The 23285-nt window shown below is 40.3% G+C and overlaps 1 protein-coding gene across 3 annotated transcripts in view; it reads left to right on the forward strand.

The window, feature by feature from the left end:
- The window catches only part of Znf385d (zinc finger protein 385D), a 653823-nt gene that overhangs the window by 330785 nt on the left and 299753 nt on the right, over positions 1-23285 (forward strand). Inside the window, exon 1 of one of the 3 annotated variants that reach the window (XM_051206781.1) lies at positions 4643-4842. The exons of 1 other annotated variant lie outside the window; for it this stretch is intronic. In XM_051206781.1, the coding sequence (XP_051062738.1) occupies positions 4821-4842 (22 nt within the window). In that variant the 5' untranslated portion in view covers positions 4643-4820. Of the gene's footprint in view, positions 1-4642; positions 4843-5461; positions 5659-23285 lie in introns of those variants that run through there. One more of the 3 variants, XM_051206782.1, reaches the window with a different exon arrangement.

The following is a 23285-nucleotide window of genomic DNA, read 5'->3' on the forward strand; positions in this document are numbered from 1 at the left end:
ATTGTTAGTTGGGGTCAGTCTTTTAGGTCTCTGGACATTTCTCTGGGTTCAGTTGTCCCTTCAAACCTATAATGACTGTTGTTTCATTCTCTCTCTCTCTCTCTCTCTCTCTCTCTCTCTCTCTCTCTCTCTTCTCTCATCTATTCCTCCCCTATCTTAATCTTCCTAGTCCCACCTGCTTTCCTCTCCTCCCCTTCTCTTTCTCCTAGTTTCATATAAGGTCCCTCTCAGAAGGGGAAAGGGACAAGATCTCCTGAACATATGGGGAGTGGGGGGTGAATGGAAGAGGGAACTAGGATTGTATTTTTATAAGCAGATAATAATGCACCTCCTGTCAGAGACTATCCATTGACAATCCTAGAGTCAGCAACATTGGATGAGATTTTATTTCTCCAATGAGGACAAAAGATAAGAGCAAGTTAACACAAAGGTCAGAGAAAGGTAACAGGAGGCTTCACCAGGCTAAGCTAACTCATTGCTAAATTATGGCTGCCTGCAGCTATCAGAATTTGAAAGGACAAACAAGTTCACAAATTGTGGTCTGCTGTACCACCTGGCATCTGTATTGTGTGGAATTTAAGAACAGCTGCCGCTAAGCATGGACAGATTCAATTTGTGAAAATGTGTTGCATAGCACACCATCAGCCCTGAAAAACTAACTTCAGGCACATAGAAAAGTATGATGTTTTACACACAGTACAACTGTATTTAGTGTGGTCGGCCAGTCTTTCCCCACAAGTGACTAAAGTGACAGGTACTCCAGGGAATGGGAAGGACTGTTGAAAATCACTAGCCTAATGGAGATTATATTCCAGTGAGGAGAAGTTAAAACAAACAGATGTTACAGTAGTGTCTCAGGTGATAATTGCTATGGAGAAAAAGAAGAGAGAGACTCTAGGATAAGACAAAATAGGAATGAAGTCTGTCAAGCTGGGAGTGAATGCCAGGTGAAACTGTAATGCAGATTTGAGAGAGAGGTAAGAAATTAAGGCTGGAAGCCATCTGCATCTGGGAACAAAGAGAAAATTCTAACCTACCCACAGTGTTTCAATCTAAATTATGCTACTCTTTTTGGGTCACCCTTTGTTTTAACAGGAAACAAGACATTACTACTCTCAGAGGAGCTGACCTGATTACCCTCAGACAGGCCAGGGTTATGAGAACTTCTCTCAGATAGGGCCAAGCAAACCTCAGAGACTTAAGCCAGATCTTCCCTTCCTTGGAGGAAGATACCAGGAAGTATCTCAGGTACACCTGACATATTTGCACCTCAAGACGAGCTAATGCCAACTAGGGATTCATTTGGATATTGTCACTTTAAAATAAAAACAGTATATTGGATTAATAGATTGATCAGTGGTTACCAGCATTATTACTCTTCAATAGGACTTGAGTTCAATTCACAACATCTCAAGGGGGTGGATGCTCACAATCTTTTGTAACTCCAGCTCCAGGGGATCTGAGGTCTCTGACCTCCATGGACACCCACACACACTAGCCAATCATTCACACAAACACACACTTATATTTATGAATTGAATAAAATAATTTTTTAAAAATATTCTATGTTGAAGTTGGCTGGAGGAATGGGTCAGCTGTTTAGATCATTTACTGCTCTTGCAGAGAACCTGGATTCATTTCCTAGCACCATGGTCAGGTATCTCCTGTTCTAGAGGGATCTGGTGCCCACTTCATGCCTCCTTGGACACCAACCACACTTGGTAAACATACACATAAAATATGGGGAGATATTAGTGCTGACTACTGATTGAAGTCTTAATCACAATAGCCATGGCAATCTAAGTCTACAAAAATCAGTAAATGTGTGTGTGTGTGTGTGTGTGTGTGTATTACTCAGCCTTTCAAAAGAGGAAAGATGTCATCCAAAACAAGATGCGTAAACTGGGAGATTACATTTTATAAACTAACACGGGCACCACAGGAAGAAGACCATGATCCCATGAGGCTTGTGTGACCTGTATGAAAGTTGTGCTCATAGCAACAGAAAGTGAAGTGGAAAGAGAACAGATGTTACTCAAAGAAGATACAGTTACATTTTTCCTGAGTAAATACTGTATGAACAGATAATATCCTTTTAAAGAGAACAGAAATTTTTGAATGTTAAAATAAAACACTTTTATACAGCTATGAGCAAGTTTGAGTCTCGGGCCTTGATATTTCATTTAATCACAACAAAAGAAGAGGGAGCAGGCACCTGTAAATGAGGAAAACACCGCCTCTTTACTTTCCTGGGTGGGATCACACTGCACAAGTAGGCATTGGGATGTTCTCAGGACACTATCACAGTAGCTACCTTTGCCTTTTGGCATATAATCCTCTGTAAGCATGACAGATTCTGGCATATCTTGTTACCTAAAACACTCCAAACCTATAGATTTATGGTCATGTGGTTATATTTGTTTTTGTATCACCCAGTGGTGTACTCACTGGGAAGACCATACTGGCACCAGTACAAATAGCAAATGTATTTATATATGGAAACCTGTTGAAGGATGCTACATAAATTCCATATACAAATAGGAAGCCAGTAGCTCTTTAGTTGGAAAATTAAAACATCCATATTCTATATTTAAACTGTATGTGTCAGTAATAAAAATGTTGTTTGTGCAAGTAACAGAAAAATGCCAGACACATGCAAATGTGTCATAATGGTGGAAGGCAGCCCTTTGGTACTGTCAGTCTTTCTTAAACTCAACTTTAGATGCTTGCATTTTCCAACTACAGGAGCTCAAGTGGACCAAAACCTCTAACATTAAACTACAGCGCCCTCTAGCCTGAGAAGGAGGTGAGGCAGCTGATGAGCTGCTTGAGGAAGCTCTGATGAAGGTGGTTCTCTATCCTCTCTGGGAAGGGTTAGCCATTCAGGGCACTTGGGATATTTTCCGTTTGTCCTCATTGTTGGCCTGTGAGATTATTTTTATTATTAATCTCAAAAAGTTGTAAAATTGTAAATTTGATACTTAAGTTCCCCCCCTACAATGCATTTAAATGAGTGCGTGTTTTACATGAGTGGGACTATATGGTCAGTGTGCTGTTCACCTACGTGTGATCCCAAAACTCTGAAAGCTATGTGGGACAGCACAAACTCAAGGCCAGCCCAGGCTACACAGCAAAACCCTGTCTCAAACTACAAACAAATGACATGAAGAGAAGGGAGGGGGGAGTAAAAGAGGGGGAGGAGGACTAGATTTATTTAAGAAACTCCATGAATCTGATTTGTTATCGATTGTCTGTTTACCCAGGTGCTTACACTCCAGAGTGAAAGCACTCCTCTCAGCAAGGGGAGACAAGGGTTAAGCTTGTACAAGACTGCACAGAAAGATGTCGCTATGAGGTCCTCTGCCCCTAGGTTCAACGTGCAGAATACTCACCAGATGCAGAATTATGAAAGGAAACATCGTTGAATTTTTTTTTAATATTAGACTGTCAGGCTATTTGCTAACATGGTTTAGAAAGGCTCAGATTTAACACACACACACACACACAAACACACACACAATTTTCTTCAGATGATGCATTATTATTATTATTATTATTATTATTATTATTATTATTTAATTTCCACTACTTCTGTTGCATAGTTTTTACAGACATTTTCAAGTTCAAAGACTCCAGTGGGTAAACGGGGTGCTGAAAGGGAGCTTGCTGATGGGTTCATTTTTTTCACTGTGAGCATTTGCACGTTAATCACCCAGCTTTAAGGGATTTCTTTCTAACATTCTTTTCTGTGTACAATAAGCACTGCAATTCATTACACCCTTAGAGGAGACAGAGGTGCTTCCGGGCTGTGCCATTCTTGGCTGTTCTTCTCAAATTTAGTGTGTGGACTCAATACTGGTGATGAGGCTTAAATTATGACCCAATCTTGATGGAGTTTCCATTATAACTTCTCTCCCTTTGGAGGATCAAAGATCATTTCCACCCCCAATGTACCTTCCATTATCTGCTAAGGGAGAGGGCATAATTTTGGTGTGCTACAGTTGGAAGGGAGTTTTATCACATCTTCATATCTATCAACCTAAACCAGGAAAAAAGATATAAAAACAACTCACCGGATTTTTTGTGATGGGATGACACTAACCCAGTAAGCGGACTTGCAGCCCCCTCAACCTCAGAGCACAGAGCCTGTCTTCTCAACATACACACACTTAAGCTTAATTTAATGAGAGTGACAGCGCTCTCAGGAGGGGCAAGATAAAAGTGTGTTTAATTACACGATCATGGCAGAATTCGCCTGAGCCAGGTTTCCACCCAGCATCTGGGGTGAATTTCCCCTGCGTGGCTCCCGATGCTTGCCAGACCCTTCTCTTTAAACCAGCCTCCTCCGTGCCCCTCACTCCGCCCACGCCCAGGTCTCTGGACTGGTTCAAGCTTCCCAGAGCCTTGGTTGGTCCTGACAGGCCCTCAACAGATCACCTCCTGGAGTGGTTGAAAGCCCTGCTGGGATGCAGTGGGGTGGTGCTGGGGGTTGTGTTTGTAGTAGTCCCGGGAAGTCCTGATGTCACGAGAGCAGCAAGGACATCGCAAGGAGGAGTCGTGTTACAGTAAGGATGGGCAGTGGCGCGCACGACCGGAGCGCACGCTCCAGCCCCAGCCGCGGGGAATCGTAGCCTGGAAGGCAGGAGCCTGCCCCGCACAGCTCGCCCAGCCCGCCCGGGAGGAGGCACGCTCTGCGCCGCTGCTCGCCACGCTGGAAACATCTACACTGACCATAGCATGCCAGGGCTCTGCTCTGCGTTCCAGCCCTGGGTGCGAGAGGAGGCTGAAGACGCCACGGTTGGCTTCCAGCTGGTTGATTAATGAGAAAAATAATGTATTTTGGTGAGTGTTCTTTTTGATGATGCAATTATTGGGGGTGCCTGGACGCTCTCCATCATGCAAGCAAACGTCTTTTAAAAAATATTTAAGCTGCTAGAATATATTACTGGAAACCTATCTCCAGTGGGCAACTGGAAGACCCGTTAGAACGGCATTAAACGCTTCCTTTGTGCCACCTCTGGGGCTGGTAATCAACTGTGCACGGATGTAAGCTGGAAAAGAAGAGGTGAAGGTGGGGTGGATAAACTTTGCTTTGACTTGTGGCCACGAAGTTGGCTGATTTAGCTGGGTGTATGAGAGTTGGTGCAGCATGGGAAGTGGTGGGCTAACTTAATGGAATTCGAGACAAAGTTCCCACATGACTGATGCCCTGCGAGCTTAGTCAACATGAACATACATACGCCTCAAGCATTGGGATTTTCCCTAGTTGAGAGTCAGGAAAGGAAAACACTGACCAGAGAGCAGTCCTTCCCAGCCCGGTGCTCCTTCAGTCTAGAAGAGGATAACACCAAATGCTTATTTCTTTAAACCTTCCCATTTGATGGAGCTGTTAAATATGTGTGTTGTTTAGTTTGGGGCTGAGGTGGAATGCTCCCTAACGTTTTCAGCTGAGCTGCTTGAATGTGCAGAAAGCATGTGGAGGCTTAGATGTGGGATCTGGGCTGAACACTGTGAGCAGGCTGGGAGCTGAGTTGTACCTTTGCACTGCACCACCACAGCTTAAATCTGAAAGGAGGCAGAGCCCTTCACTTCTGAGGAAGAAACCAAGGAGTAAGACCGAGGAGCCCTTCCTCCTCCCAGGCGTTATGCTTTCCTTCTGTAAGTCCCAGCCGTTGTCATCTTTAAACAGCATCTATCTGATATTAAAAGGTGTGTGGGAGCAACTGGAGTGGGGCTGGGGGTACTATTGTATGCTGCAGACTCAATGGGTGATTTGGGGGTTTGCTTTAAATATTAAATCAGCAGTCTTACTTCAAGTTAAAATTGTGTATGTGTGGATGGGGAGATCTTAGTTTGGTGGGCATGTATTTCCCTGTGTGCTGTCTGCTTTGTCTTATTTTCCGGAACCTTTTAAAACATTTGAGAAAGTGTGGAAGCATCCCGAGTCACAAAAGCTTAATGTCTTTAGCTGTCTTGACAGTAGCTTTGATTTTCCTGCAATTTGTGTCATATTACAAAAGAAATCTTAAAATAATCAGAAATGATTTTAAAGAAAGGATCCTTATTCCATAGCCCAATTCAAGCAGAATCCAGTCTCAAGTAGCACTTTCCCCGTGGGTAGCTGTAAGGGACACGCTTGTTTGTTAGTAATGTACTGAGCAGGATCCATCATGTGTGTGATTTTTGAAAAATGGGGAAACTTGTAACGATAATGTGCCTTTTTAACATAATTAAATCTCAGCTTCTATGATGAGATTCTGGGATAACAGAGACTATTAATTGAGTTTAGTTTGGGGTTACTATAAAATGCCTGATGGGATTTAGAAGTAGGACTAATCAGAGAAAGAGGAAAAGTCTCAAAGTCCCGGTCAGAGGCTGCCCACACCGTGCTGTTGGATGCTGTGGGTGACTGAAGAAATGCTCACAGAGATAGCTCAGGTTGTTAACTGTGTTAACCCAGTTGCTTTGGAAAGTGGGCAGTTCTACAGGCAATTAGTTTAACTATGTAATGTAAGCTTTTAATAGTATGAATCGAAATGCGATGTCCTAGTTCCTCCAGATGCAAGTCCACTTCTGCTAAGGCTAGGCTACAGTTGTCCTCAGTGTTGTGAGCATGGCTCTGCCTCACCATCATCCCCAACATCACTCCAGTGTCAGAAATGTTTTCCATTCTTGTAGGAAGTAACGTGTGTATATTAAGAAGGTTGGGCTTTGGCAGTTGCTCACTGAAACTGTTAGACATCCAGAACACTTGGAGGCAAGCCACATCTAAGAAAGGCACCTGGCATCAGAGCTAGGACCAATAAACTAACAAACAGAATAACCTGGGCATCTTCCAATGCTGAAGCATACTCATATGTGTGAGCATACACCTGCACGTGTGTGCATGTTTATGTGTGCATAAACCTGAAATATTTCTATTTTGGGTAGTTGGAAAAAAAACAGTGCTTTCACTTGCAAATTTATTGATGCATTACTTCCTTCATTTTTGAAGGTGCAAAAGGAATGCTTCACGTTTGGGCTTTTCTAGTGACTTGTGGCAGTGGGATAGCCATGTCAAAAGTCTTTTATCTGTGTCCCCAGTTGCAGTAATAAAGAGCATAGTGATGGTGTGTGAAGAGGAGAATTGAAAGACAAGTGGCTTATTCCCTTCTCACACACATAACCTGTTTTGCAAGATGTTGTCCTACTTCAAATGCAGCTGAAGACTCTATTCCTTGTGAGGATGGCTGGGTCTACCTGCTTTAAGCTTCATCCCCTTGGGGCACTAAATAGCTGGATCTGCGCAAGGTCAGCTGGAGTAAGTTGTATGTGTATACAAATGGGTGAGCTGAGTATGATTTCCAATTCTTCCACCACCCCTTTGGTTTTTCGAGACAGGGTTTCTGTGCCCAGGAAGTTGCTCTGTAAAACACACTGGCCTTAAACTCAGAGATCTGCTTACCTCTGCCTCCAGACTTCTGGGATTAAAGGCTTGGAACACCAACCTCGGCTTGATTCCCAACTCTAAGCATGAGATCCTATCTGAAAGTATTCTCTTGCATCTATGGGATTGCTGGACCCTTTTAATGACTCGAACCCCACATTCATGTCCTATTGAGATTTTGCTCTGGGGTTTTCCGTAATTGTCTGCATTTCTTGTTTAGTGATTCTAGTTTGCTGTTCAGTTGCTGTGGGTGCTCCTGTCAATCTATCGATTCTACATGCATTGCTTGTAGTTAAATGTGAGATTCACAAAGGAGAAAGAAGAGGGAAAATCTCAGTCAGTAACTCCATCGGTGGGATGCACTGTAAAAGTAAAAGGGCAAAGACTATGAAATTAACCTTTCTGCCCCCATAAAGGTTTACAAAGTTAAAAATCCCATGTGCCATGGATTAATAGCCATTAATAATTTATTCAGCACAGAAAGCCAGGCACCTAGGAGACTCAGGAAGAGAGACTGTAGGTGGTTGTCAGTACAAGAGGCACGGCTGCCAGGTCACAGTAGGGCTGAGGAGTGTGCTGCTATGAAGGACAGATTGTTTGCTTGAACGCATGACCGCAGTCGCCCAGTGCCCAGCAGGAGATTGTAGTAAGTCACTGTCTCTAGCTCTAGGCACCATATGTCTGAATCATCTCCTTTTGCCACCCCAAACATTTTTTTTTCTTTCTGGAGCGTCAGGCATCATTGACAGTGGGCATGCTGACCACATAAATTGCCATGTCTAGTCCTTGGATGTCAAGAGAGAAACAAGAGAAGAATTGTACCCAGGTATATTTTGTATGGCCCCAAATCAGTGCTTCCAGACCTGAGCCACCCAAATGGAAACTATGGCAATCAGGCCATCTAAAAGTGGTTGGGGCTTACTCCTTGATAATACTCCTAAAAAAGAAAATGATACACCTGAACAAATAGGCAGAACTGAGAGACAAATGTTAGCACTCACTGCAAATGTTACTATTAATAGGATCATAATTAAACGCAGAGAAAAGGGCAAGCAAATTTTAGAAAGTGTGACTGAGCTATTCAAGTTCAACTCGATGTTAATTGTGGATCTGCTGTGTCCTTTAAAGTGACTAAGAAAAGGAAGAAATGTTTAACGGTATGCCTGTCATATGCAGAAATGCTTCATCAAGGAAGTTTTTAATATAACATGCAGTTGGGAAATGTCTAAAGAAGATCCTTATCCCCTCCTTCTAATTGATGCACATTTTCAGCCTTCAAAGGATGGTTTTCCCTCTGATATTAAGAACAGCTCACCTCAATGTTTGCACCTCCGGCAGTGGTTTAACTATGATGTTTCACCACTAAGACAGGGTATTGAAAACATGGTTATGCAGCAAGGTAGGGATGGGTAGACAACAGCAGGTAGCAGAGTGAGAGACATCTCTCTCTTCCCAAACACCTAATTCTTTTTCATTTTCAGTAAACCATCCATTATGAGAAATCAGGCTTGGGAGCATCGTTTTATTCACTCTAGCCCCTGAATATAAGGACAGAGAATAATTTGGGAAGTGGTATATCCAAGTTTCTCTCTTTAGATGTTGAGTTCATGCTATCATGTCTTATTAGAAATGGATCACAATGACCTACCATACAACAATTGCAGCTAGCAACAGAGACTGAGAAAGAAACATATTTTCAGGAAGAGTCCCGGAAAGGAAACCGGGACCTTCAAACACATTCTGCCTAAAGCTGGTTTTTCTCTAATTCATTCAATATTCTCATTTTAAAAATCCAAATATGGTAATTGTAACGGTGACACAGGTTCTTCAGCACGGCCTTACATTTTGTGCTGTTTTCCCTGTCTCTTTTTCTTAAAGGTCCTTCTTATTTGCTATAATTATATGGAAATGAGTTAAGTTTATTTAAGGGATAAGTCCCAAAATTCATGAGCTAATGAAGACTTATAAAGTTACCCTTTTGTGGGTGGCAAATTGTTCTGGAAAAAAAAAAGCACAAATGAAAAATTTAAATTAGTGGTTTCTGATTTCCTTTTCAGAAGGGGCTGCAGCTGCTTTTGACTGAGATTTCCCTTTATAAGAAAAGGTGTGTGTGTGTGTGTGCGCGCGCACATACACACACACACACACACACACACACACACACAATCTTTTTATATAGATAGCCCAATATGGTTCTTTATCCCCAGCTTTTGTATATTCCTGAGGCGTTTTGCATCATGTGAATGATTACACTTAAATACTAAATAATATGATAGATTCAATGTACAATTTTAGCTTAGCTGTTTTTTTTTTTACTTGAACAGTTATTCTAGGTCTTAAAAATCAAATCATAAAGATAATTGTCAAAGATTTTCCTGTTTAAGAAGCCAAGATGCTTGTATAAGCAAAAATTTATTTCTTCTTGACCTTGAGAAGAGATGTTTCTATTTGTAGTTCACTATGAAAAACATGGCATAAAACAACAAAAGTCACAGTTCTTGTCTGTCTGTCTGTAAGGAAACCATTATGTTTCATTTCTCACAGAGATTAGTTTTGCAGCAGATTTTCACAAATGATTGGTAGCATTAATAGAAAATGCCTAAGAGGTGGCTAGAAATTTCAAAACTTAAAGTGGCTGAGATCATGTTTGAACCAAATTGCTAGGGTTGGAAATAGGAAGACGTTTCTCTCTGTCACAGCATTCAAATTATTATTAGGCAGTTGGAAGTCAGCCAGCCTTCATTGTATGTGAACTCCAACTTGGCTCAGCATTTGACATGGAAAACATTGCCATGAAAACTCCCTAGTGTAAAGTCTCCGGTGCGTTTACAACAATGGAGAGGACATTGTAAGCCCCATCTCCTGATCCATCTCTCAGTTCCCTTTATTTGGCTCTCCTGCAATATTATGTTTTGGTAAGGTCAGAGAAAGTAGAAAAGTAACATTGCCAAAGAACAGAACAGCGGCAATATCACAAGATACCCTAGTTGACTACAGGGATGGAGGCTGAGCAGATGCAGATGGGTTGCTAGTCTGAGACTTTTTAATGGATGAAGGCTGTTGAATCTAAGATCAGTGTTGAGCCCTCAGAACTCTGTGTTGGTTGTTTTGGATTGAGCAACTCATAGCTCAGTGACAGCTCTTATGTGAAAGCTTGGATTTTGTGTGTTGAGAAGAAACAGTCCTTCTTGCTTCCAAAATGTCAGGTGCTTTATTTATTTTGTTTATTCCTAGATTTATTTTAGTTCAGTTTTTGTGTATTTGGGGAAGGTATAAAAGGAGATCTGAGAATGTAGGTATCTGAGGAAGTCAGAAGTGTCTTATTCCCTGAAAATGGAGTAAGCCACTTGATGTGGGTGGTGGGAACCAAACTCAGGTCCCCTGCAAAACTAGCAAGCACTCTTAACCACTGAGTCATCTCTACACACACACATACACACACACACACACACACACACACACACACGCACACACACACACAAACACAAACACACAGTCATTTTGAGGGTTCTTAGTACATAGCATAATTCTGTCATGTACACTACTCCTTTTCTTCCCTCTGACCCATACTATGTCCCTCTCCACTACTGATATTCTCATAGATTCATGCCATTTTTTATTTGATTGTTGTAGTTGTTATATGTGTGCTTTTTATTTTTTCTCAGATGTGAAGGCTAATCCTTACGTATTAGGCCATAAATTAAATATAGTAGAATCACATATTCTTTTTGTTTGTCTGGTTTTCATTATCACAGGACTCTAAAGTAGGAAGAAAAGAGAAAGAATTCTATAAAATATTAAGGTCAATATTCAGATATCTCTGAATAGAACATAAATCACATAGAAGATGGTCAGATTGGAATTCACCATGAGTCACCTGGCACAGAGTGCTGATTCTCAGCCTCAATGCAGGGACATTTTCTCACTGGGGCATGGTCAAGAAAAGATCCTGTGAATCAGTAGCTCAGAGGACCAGGAACTTCAGTACCAGTTCTGAAGTTATTGTTTTTGTAGGAGAAAGAGAAACATGAATTTTGACAAGTTTTTGCAAGATTTTTTGCAGAATATTCTTCACCTGCAATTTTTTTCTTTTTCTTTCTTTCTTTTTTCCCCCTGTATATTCATGCATTTTGCTAAGGAGGACAGTTACTGATAGCAGATTGCTCTGAGGATAAAAATTCAGTAATGGATGTAAATGTCCTTTAATAAACATGATCTTTCACACTTGTGTAGTAATTTGCTTATCAAAACATGCTGTTTTTATCTTCAAGCTATTTCAGGAGGTAGACCAAATGCAATTATTCCTATTCTGTAGGTTAGTTTGAGCCTACAATGACTGACACTTCTTTTTCAAGATCATACTGGTAGTTAATATCAAGGCTCAAACTTTTAATTCAAAACTTCAGAGGTATACCCAATGCTCTTTATACCAGACTATAGGACTTTGGAATTATTTCTATGAATAGAAGTTATTTGAAATAATATTCCTAGAAAAAATATTCTCACTAACACCAGAAGAAGTGAAGAACTGATTAGGATGGGAAAAGTGTCTGTGGTTTGAGTATAGAACCACAACTAAATGTAGGGGTATGAGTATAATTCATAATTTCATTTGTTCTGCTTTGTCATTTATATAAAAATTTAATCAGAGAAAATCAATACTGCCTACAAGGCATACATTGGTGTAATAAAATGGATGCTTATGTCTTACTCAAATTTGTATGTTGAAGTCCTGATCTCAATATGATGCCTTGGATCATGGAGATAAAAACACTGTGATGGGAGAAAAGTAGAAGAGTGTTACAGTACTTCCTCCTCTGCTCTGTGCAACTAGAGCAAGTCAGGAGAAGAGCCTTCCCCACATCTACCAGGCTGACATCATCCCTTTGATCTTAGGCTACACAGACTCCAGAGCTCAGACAGATGAGCATCTATTGTTTAAGATACCCAAGCTATGGCATTTGTCATAGCAGCCTAGGCTAAATGTGACAACTGTGAGCAGAGCCCATCTTTCTGTGTTGCAGAGCAGAACCAGATGTTAAAGCTTACACTAACTTTGTGGGCTTATATTTCTGCTTTTTCACTAGTTAACCCCATGTTTGCAAAGTGTTGCCAGTCATTCATGCTAGGATGTCTTTGACAGTCCCAAATACCTCATCACTGTGAATGGGCAAGATAACCTCTTAGTCTTGTCTTCTGAATGTTCAAGATGACCTATCATCCTCACTATGAAATTGCAAATGAGGAAACAATGGCATACTCTGCAATCTAACTGTTGACTCAGTGTCTGAACAGGTCCTTATACCTTGGATACTTTTTCTTTGTAGAATAAATTATTTTTTCTACAATTATGTTTTGATGGCTAAAATATACAATAGACATAAAAATACTGGACACCAGGAAGCACATGGAAGTAAAAATTAGTTAAGTTTTTCTTATTTTTTTACATTCACATGAACACCAATCTGATGTATAAAACTTGAAAAAATTATTGTTTCATTGTGATTAAACCCAAAATAGTATTATTCTAAGTCCTTATTATATAAGGACTTTCATGGGAATACTTTTCATTGATGAAGCTGTATGTGGTGGGATGGTACGGATCCAGATGGGGCCATTAGGAAGCAACTGACAGGTATGGATGGAAAGACAGGGGATAGTTCTAAGGCTAAAGCCCAGAGCAATCTCACAGGACTAGAGTCACCCCAGAACCAAAAGTTAAAGTATGAAGGAATCCTGTTTAAAGCCCAGAGAGGGACAGAAACATATCCAGTTTTCTTCCTTTCTTACATTCTTCAGTTACTGCCTTAGGCCCTTATTGATGGACCTCCCCTAATGACCAGATGGCAGGAAATGCAACCTGCAGAATTTAGCTGTCTGAGGTCAAAAAGGCAAGGACCTGGAAGGATATTATACAGCAGATGTAAGTGACATATGAATGGGAGCATATTTCTGCAAAGATGACTCAAAAGCATTAGTGGGAGTTTGGGGGGAAAGTAAGAAGCAAATGTTAATGGACAGTTGGAGAACTTGGACAAATGCCTGCTGGTTCAAGTACTTCCCTTCTTATTTTCCAACACTATCTCATATAACAAATCTGTAGTCTTTCTCTGCATCACAATTTCTCTTTTTATAATGGGTTAGAGTCTATCTAATGGTGAGTTCCATATTTGAACACGGGCTTCATAATATGCAAAATGCCATATGAATGGGCCTTGTAATTATCATGAGAAATCTGTAAATAAAACTCAAAGAAAACAAGGGTGTGGGGGAATGTAACCTGGATCTTGATTCTAACTAGCAGTTTAGAAACTCCAGCACAGAATTCTTGGTACATGGAAGTGGTCATTTGGTTACTCCTGGCTTCTTCATCAAATGGTCCTTTGTAGGATGTGTGAGTTTAAATATATCTTAGAGGCCAAGTCCTTTCTCATTACTCCATAACTAATGGACATTGCAGAAGAGGGAAGGCCAGGAAGGAGGGGTACCTGACATCTTTTGGGATATAGTCCTGTGTTCATTCCTTGCCAGGACACTGATGGGTTTAGACACATTAAAAGCTAAGTGAGTTTATGAATAATTGCTTGAGAAAAGAGAAGTTATATGATGTTGATTTAATTGATTAATGTAGTTATTTGTTTATTGTTAGGATTTATACATCTCTAGTTCATTGGGCATACTATCTATAAGCAGAAAAAAACATTCTTTTTAAAATGCAATTTTATTATTTTTGCAATAATTTTAGAGATTTTATATATTTTGAGCATGCCTATCCATCTCCCAACTTTTCCCATACCATCTTCTCTATCCTTCTATTCTTTCCCACCGAGATTCATTCCTTCCTTGCTTCCTCCTTTCTTCCTTCCTTCCTTCACTCCCTTCTTTCTTTCTTCTTCCTCATACAGTCCTGTTTGTGTTGCTCAGGTTGTCTTGGCAATGTGGCCTGCTATGGTGTGTTTTAAGCATACCAGGGGTCACATCATTAAAGGAAATCAACTGTCCTGTCCTGGAAGCTATCACATTGCCAGAAGCATCTAAGATCAGCAAGAGACTTTGTGTCTACCTTATTCCTGCTGTGCTGAGACTTTGCCTGCCTGGAGGGTAGGGTTATTGCTACCACCCTGAAAAGGCCTGGTTCAAAAACCCTGTGACAGCTTCCATCTTGATCTGTGCTCCCTTGTTTTCAGGCAATGCTCTGTTAATTGCTGGAAAGCAGCTCCCTTGCTGTGAATAATATGGAAGGCACTAATTCCCACCAGGTGCTTTAATTAGCTGCCCCAAGAAAGGATAAGATATAACATGGAAGTCTATAGGACGTCTTAGGATTTAGTCCAAAGGAAAATTTATCAGCTAAAAGGGATACTAGAAATAAGATTGGTTTATAATTATTATTTTTTTATATAAAACAAATTATACTGATCTTTAGGTGAACATTTTTGCAATGTGGTCAGTGTTCTTCTTTTAAAGTCCCCAACTAAGAAAGACAGTTTAGTGTCCTTATCAAGGTAGGAGGCCTCTTGGGACCTTTGCTTCCTTAAAGAGATTTTGGCCTTCCTTTGTGAAGCTCCTGGCAAACAGTATCTCAGGGAAGAGGAATTCAACAGGAATTCAGTGATGCTCAGTGTTGGGGATGCAGACAGATATGCCATTGGCACATTGGCACCATCCTTTCTGAGAAGGTCAGGGAATATAAATCCAGTATATATGCAAGACTACACCAGGTGGCTTAGAAATGATACTAACAGCAGAACAACACAACAGTCTAATAAAAACCCCACTCCATGGTTACAGCTCCAAGCACCTGCCTTTTCTCATAAAAGCCTTCAGTTGATTCAACACAACAGCCAGAATTGAGTATCTCAGATGGGTGATTTTAGTCCTCTAACAAAGAGCCTCCTGGGGACTTAGAGGTTTCCAGTTTGTAGCAGATTCCCCAGGCAGCAGGTGGCAGGCTCAGCAACCCAACACAGGTCAGTTTGACTTCACAGCCCCAGGACACATGGCTCATCTCAGAGTATGATGCTGGGCCTGCTTACACAGGGTCCTGTAGTATCCATCCTTGGATTTTTGAGTGAAAGTTTCTTAAGGATGAGAACTTTTCCCTTGTCTTAGGACTGACCTCTTTAGCATCTTCTATTATGTTAGCTGCTTCAAGATCAAAGCAGCATGGCTGTGGAAATGATGCTAGAACAACAGTTCTCAGTATTGAACATTTGTGCTAATCTCATGAGGGTCCTATTAAAATGATATCCTGTTCAAGAGGTCTGACCTACCTCCAAGTGGGGGTGGAGGCTGCCCCCTCTCTAGCACACTCCCATGTAAGGTAGATACTGTTGACTCACTCAGCTATTGCACTTTGAGTGGTCAGGATTAAAAGAGATAATGTTGCGAACTTCATGCTTTCTAACCATGTCTGTTTGTAGTTCATCTCCCCAGTTAAATTCTGCAATTTTTGTGGTGGTTTAAAAGAGAATGGCTCCCATAGGTAGTGGCACTATTAGGAGTATGGCTTTGTTGGAGTAGATGTGGCCTTATTGGAGGAACTATGCCCTGTGGGGGTGGCCTTTCATGTTTCCTATGCTCAAGCTATGCCCAGTGTGGACACAGATTACTTCTGCTGCCTAGGGATCAAGATGTAGAATTCTCAGGTCCTTCTTCAGCGCCACGTCTGCTTGCTGCCATGTCCCACCATGAAGCTAATGATGGACTAATGCTCTGAACTGTGATCCAGCTCAAATCAAATGTTTTCCTTAATAAGAATTGTCCTTGTCATGGTGTCTCTTCACAGCAATAGAAATGCTAAGTGAAACAAGTGGTTTATGTTGGGTTCACAGAGTTAACAACTCTGATTATGAATTTTAATCATCAACTTGTCACCATTGAGAGTCACCTGGGAAGAGAATCTCAATCAGCAATTGTCTGAGTGAGTTGGCCTTTGGGTGTGTCTATAGGAGGTTTTCTAATCAAGTTAATCAGTGTGGAAAAACCCAGCTCACTGTGGGCTAACACCATTCCCTAGGCAGAAGTTCTTAAGCCTATGAGGGGAAAAGTCAAATTGAACCAAGCACAAGCAAGAAAGCAAGGGAACACATATGCATTTATTTCTCTCTGCTCTTGATGATGGATATCATATAACTAGACACTTTAATTCCTGTCTTGACTTGTCTGATAATAACTAACAAACCATTGTACTTAGAACATTAAGTTGAAATAAATTCCTGTTTCTCTTACATTTCGCCAGAGTACTTTATCAGAGCAGCAGCAACAAAACCAGAACAACTATCCATTTGGCTGGAGATTTTGGAATCCCAGGACTTGAAACTTGTGCTGTGAAAAATGTAAACATCTTAGGCATATCGGGACCAATTGACCAGTTAACAGAGTTTTTACCTGAACTTTATTGCTAAAGAGTGAAGAAAAGTTAGGCAAGAAGGTCAGTGTCTTCAAGCCTAAGGCTCCCTATTTCTGAATCAAGAATAGGAAATAATTCTCTGAGTTCCTGGGCAACTAGGCTCAGGGGGCATAAAGGAAGAGTAGGCAGGAAGAATGCATGAGCTAGCAGATGGGGAAGAAAGCTGTAAAATACAGACTTGTGGACATGACATGGTTGTTGTATACAGCGACTCACAGAAACAGTAGTTGCCTGAACATGATCAAGCCAGTCAAATTGCCAATCTGAATGTAGGGGAGTGTCTCACAAGGCCACGACCCAGGTAGGGATCTTTTGCAATGGATGGAACCAAGGGAAAGAGAGTCATTCTCCTTTGGGAATGTAGTTTCTGGTAGGTTGCTCATGCCTCAATACATGTTCCACACCCATGGGAAGCAATGATTGTACTGGGAGAGGGTAATTAATAGGGCTCAGAGTTTTGAGGGTTTTAGGATGGAGTACTCCAGGAAGCACTAGAGGGAGGTAGTGGTAGATGAATATAATCAAAACATACTGTATAATGTATAACATTTTCAAGGAATAAATAAAAATATCATTTAAAAAGAAATTCTCTGTAAGGCAATCATAAGGATTAAATTAAACAGCATATGGAAGGCATTAAAACATCACTATCATAATGTAGACAGTCACTAAGTGTTGGCAGTGACCATGGCCACTTACTCATAGACCTTACTCAGCACTGCTCTTCAGTACTGGAAAGAAACTCCATAAAACAAGGCTGGCAGTCACAAATCTTCTTTGCCACATCGTCTGTGTACAGACAAGGCACTATGATGTGCAAGGTAGTATGATGCAGTTCTTGGTCCAGGGTACACTTTTTAGACCCCAAGCATCAATACTAATTTGCCATGGAGAGATAGAAAGGTTTGGCTAAAGCTCTGCCACCTAGGGACATTGTGAACTGGCTGATGATGCTCCTGTCGACCTTGTTTATCCATTAGTGTCTCTCTGAGCTCTGTAACAACTGATGAGGTGGCTGCAGCTAATGATGGTGCCTTCCATCTCCTGCCCAGTCATTGTGTTAACAATCGATATCTTTAAAACAAAAGGCAGCCAGACAAGGCAGTGCCTCTACCACAGTCTCCACTAAGGAGAACCAGACAGAGAGAAAAGAGGCTTTTAACCCATTCCCTTCCCAACACCAAGCCTAACACAGGACACTTGATTCGTAATGATGGTGGGATGTGATGTGAACTATGAGTTGTTCCCCACCCACACACAGAGAGAGCCATGTAGTTTCTCAATAGGGGCCTGTGGCTCTACATTTTTTTCATCACTTGGCTGGTGTTGAGTGACCATATCTGGCTTTGCCAGCTTTTGCCCAGGAAAGCCAACTGTCCAATGTCTTCTGCTTATTGAGTGTTATGTCTGCAGATATGTGAAAACTATGAGAGATGTCCATTTGTTGTTCTGTTATGTCTTGTATGTGGACACCTCCAAGCAGGAAAACACTCCACAGTAGGGATTTGTGGTTGAGCCAGTGATGGAGGGTGTGTTAGCCTGGAAAACAATGAACATCAAAGCAAGGCTACTTTCTTTCCCAAGTGCAAATGGGATGGCTGAAGGACCTGGGAGAAGCATGCTTTCACTGATACCTACTTTACAAAATGAGCATATTAGAATTTTGTCTCTTCTTAGCCCCATTTTCTGTAGCAACAGATGGTGCTATTCGGAAAGTGCTTTGCACAAAACAAGCCATCATCTCCATTTAGTAGAGTAGGAAATAGAGGCCAAGATACTTTTAAATATCTGTATTTGGCTATAGAAATACTTTTTACTAATATTTTAAACCTGCAAGTATAAAATGTTATGCAAAACATCCCAGCTTCCATTCCAACTGTTGATTGTGTTTTATAGATTTTGACTTTGGTTATTTTTTGTGTGACATTTTTATTTATTAAAAACATATTTAGAACTCAGGAGGCAGATGCAGGGGGATTTTTGTGAGCCTGAGGTCAGCCTGATCTACAGACTGAGTTCAAGAACAGCCAAGCGATATTTTTCAAAAGCCGTTCCTAGAAAACCAAACCAACCAACCAAACAACCAAACACCAACAAAAAAAAGACCCCAGTTTTTTTATGGTAATATTTTTAACCATAAATTTTTTCAGTTAAAATGTGTAACCCAATCTTGACCTAGTTTTGGAATTGCTTAAGTGGTTGTGACATTCAAATTGGTAGGTAAGCTGAGATAATGCCAGGGACCACTGGACCTGACAGGTCAGAACTATAATTCCTAGTAACAGCTGAGTGTTGAGGGCTGGTTCCTTCCTGCAGCCCTTTGATGAAAATGTCATCAGTGTGGCAGTTTCAAGGATGAGGAAACTCAGGAACTGAGGATGAGTAATGTGAGTGATGTCCCAGGCTGACCAGAGCCAAGCTGTCATTCAGATGTCCCAGGCCTCTTTGCCACTGTTTTTGGGTGAGCTTGAGCAGATTCTTAAAACTCAAGGCTGGCATGTGTAATCCCTGTTCAAATACAGCAGAGGTAAGGATCTACCTTGAATATCCACACAGATGTGCAAAAAAGAAAAGTCTTTGGCTTATGAGCTCTCTACCTACCTATTAGTAGCACAGCCTGAGGTCAGGAAAGATTCCCCTTCCCTTCTAGATTGTCTATTCCAGGACAGAAAATGAACACTCCTGTTCACAGGGCCTGCAGCCCTCACTCCAGGAATTCTTCCAAAGTGATACCCTATCAGGAGAATCACAGTGTCAGCTGGTTTCTTTCAAATGCTTGCTACAGGTCAGTAGGTGGGTCCTGAACCTGTGTGTGTAACTTCTGGTGATCACACTCCTCTAAATGGAGACCTGGATTTGTCTTTTTTACTCTTCTTTTAGACAGATGGCAAAATGCTATAGTGCAATAATTCTCTTTGCCAGGTAAAAGTTTGATTTTCTTTTAGGTCCATAGATATCAAAATCTTAGAAAAATCAGGGGCTCTTTTTATATTCTCAGATATATATGTGGTTGTGTGTGTGTGAATGTGTGTGCATTATATTGCAAATGTTATATCAGTACAGTTTTAGTAAACACCTATGTCATAGGTGTGTAATAGTGGCAATTGCACATGGCCTCCAGATGCACCAGAGCACAGAGAATTTTGTTGTATTCATTTGTAGAATGTATTTTCTGAGGGTTTATGCACATGATTCTTTTTATTTACAAGAACTGAACAGAAGCATAGTGTGAACTATGTTTTGTATATTGCATTATTTATCATATATTGACATTTCTCATTCTCTTTATTTTATGGTTGTGTGGAGTCTAATTCAGGTATGTATTATAATGTTTCTTACTGCTGCTTTTAAAGAAAGAAAAAATTATTCTCATTTTTTCTAATAAGCAACAATTATCACTATGCATATGAAAATTTTTATGCATGCATTCTTGTACCTATAGTGGAAATTCTTAGAACAAGAATTACTGATGTAAAGCATATTTAATTATCATGAGTACTGTCAAAGTACCTTAGGAAATAAGGTTTATTGATCAATTTCTGTCATTAGGTGTGGAATAACTGCTTCTACTGGTAAGCCATTCATGAGGAAACTGCCTTGCTGACCTCTCTCAGAGGGTGAATTTTCAGGGTGGTTCAACATGAAGTATCTTCATATATTTTTGCCCTTGCTTTCCCCTTCTAGTCTATTTCTGTATTTCACTTCTATTGCTCTAATTGCATATTCCTGCTAGTTTTTATATTCATAAAAATCCACAGAGCCATAAAATTCAGAGGTTTCCTATAGCCTTAAATAAGAATAAAACTGATGAAAAAAAAATGTATCTTGTGTGTAAAATCAGATGTTTAACTACCAGACTAGAAGGTTCATTCTTGGAAAAAAAAATGTTTTGTTAGGTCAGGCCATAGAGAACACTGGTCTAGGTATGGATAAGAGTTCTACTATTTTGGACCTGACATACATTTGAATGTGTGCTCATTCCCACATTGCTCTGTATTTCAAGGGTTATGTGTCACATTGCTAATATCCTGCTCTGTTTTTTCCAACATGCTTATTCAGCATACATTGGCTTAATAAATGTCATAGGGTGTCTATGTGATGTCTATAGCATGGCTTTATTAAAAGCACAGAAATGTCATGTTTATTTATGAATCAAATCCCCAAGTAGTGAATATGGATATAGTCTGGTAAACTCTTAGGTGCTTGCAGACATTAAGTCCCTTCCCCCTTTGTATCCTTAGTGCAAGACTGTTTCTTCAAGGAACAGGTTATCATTTTCCTTCATGTAAAAGAGGAAGGTTGGAATGTTAAGTTCCTGGGCACAACCAAGTAGATGGAAGATTTGGCACAGCGAATTGAAATGTATCTTGTACACCAAAACATTTACATCATGCTTTTGTACAGAGTTCTGTTCTGAGACCCACTCTTGAGTCATTTCTGTTCAATGATAAAAGTGGAGGACCTCTATTTTAGGTCAGAGTGCTCCCATTGCTAGTCCTTGCTACAAGTCTTAAGAGCAATCATGGCTGTCACCACTAAGGTATGAACAGAACAACAAATTCTTCCTCATGAATGTGCCAAAACAAAGGCAAGTAAGTGAAGGAGGCCAATAAATCAACAGACTTAATGTTACGTTAACTAGGAATGCTATGTAGAAATCACACTCTATCTTATATTCTCTTGTTTATGGAACCATAAAGTTCTCCCCATCCTTGTTCATGCCATAGAAATGCCTCATGTGGCCTGTAGCTTGCAGTCTTTCTTATATCACTTTCAATTCTTCACCATATACTTAATTTCAGGTGAAAAGAAAAATACCCAGTAGAGTGAATTGTCTAACCAAAACAAACAGTAAGTAGGGAATAGTAGAGTTGCTTAGATCATAGGCCCATGTGTTCCATGTGGATGGACAGATATTCAATGTCTTATTCTTTCTTCTTAACAGATCTAGGAGATAAGATTGCTGTTGTTTTCACTTAGTAGATAATGGAAGTGACATTCAGTTACTTTCCCACTATTATACTGGAGTAAAGAGACAAAGAACTTCATGTCTCCTTCTTAGGTGCAGAGCTCCAATCTTTTCTTTTTTACTAGAATTGAATGTGAGGAGAACCCTGCACTGCCTAGCATCTAAATTAATTCAACAATCTTCCCTAGCCTTCAAAGTCCCTGATGGCACAGTAGCAGTCGTAGAGATAAAAGAGTGGAACTTGTTGCAGCAATAAATCACTACAGCCCTGAGGAGTCCCAGAGGTCGAATCAAGTCTTCTCCACTTCATCCCTCATTGTCAGAGGAGCACATCATTTACCTCCAGCATGAACTGCTATAATCATCCCTAATGAGTTTCCTGGCTTATTTCTTTCTCTTAGGCTTTAAAGTCAGTTTACATGCTGTTGTTCTAAAAAATAGATACAGATAAAAACACTGCCACAGCAACACACACACACACACACACACACACACACACACACACACACACACACGCACGCACGCACGCACGCAAGCCAGTACTTATTTTTTGCTGATTTGTGATGCCTAAACTTCTCACCCAGGTCAAGTCAACCGCACTGTAATATACCTGGCAGTTTCCTTTGAACTCCCCCATGCCCCTGTGACTCTTCTCACAGTAAATTCCCACCCTGCAACTTTTTGCTTTCTTTCTCTTCTGGGTCATTACCTCATGTTGTTCTTATCTGATCTATCATTTGCTTTCCCTCTGTGTCTCCAAAAATCTAAGAATATTTTTTTTTTACTCTTCTTTCATTTCTCCTTTAAATTTTTTCTACACAAACAAATTACAGGCTGCCTGCAAATGTGCCTATCTTAGGAAGATGCATCTAAACCCTCCTATCAATCAGGAGTAAATATTCTGATCTCTGTCTATGTGCCATCTGAACAAAATTCTGATATTTTTAAGTTTCTAAAGTATTAGTTCTGTACTGAACAACTATAGTGTCAGAATATCCATGGGTTTAGCACAGGAATTAACATTTTCAAAAAGTGCCCCCAAATTTGATATCAGGAGATTATTCACTTCCCATAAATTAACCCATAGGTATAATATGACAGAGAGTCAGACACTAATAGGATTTGACATTAAGCTACAAAAATATTACAAGATGACAAGATGTGTAAAGGAGGACACATAACTGAATGCTGGAAGAATTATGAACATGGAATATTCAGGCAACTTGTAATGTAATATATCAGAGAACTATGATAATTAAATAACACAGTACTGAATAATACACAAGTAATAAAACCAGATGATCAGGTAGTAAATGCCAAGACTCTTATAAATGAAGATTTGAGCTATAATGAAAATGACATTTCCACACATTGGTAAGAACTGAAATTATTAGGTGAATGGTTTGAGAACAACTGAATTTAGCAATAAAACAAATAAACAAGGTAGATTTTGATTCTAGTTGCCACAACAAAATAAA

Source organism: Phodopus roborovskii, unplaced genomic scaffold (genome assembly GCF_943737965.1).
Source record: "Phodopus roborovskii unplaced genomic scaffold, PHOROB, whole genome shotgun sequence".
Taxonomy (NCBI): domain Eukaryota; kingdom Metazoa; phylum Chordata; class Mammalia; order Rodentia; family Cricetidae; genus Phodopus; species Phodopus roborovskii.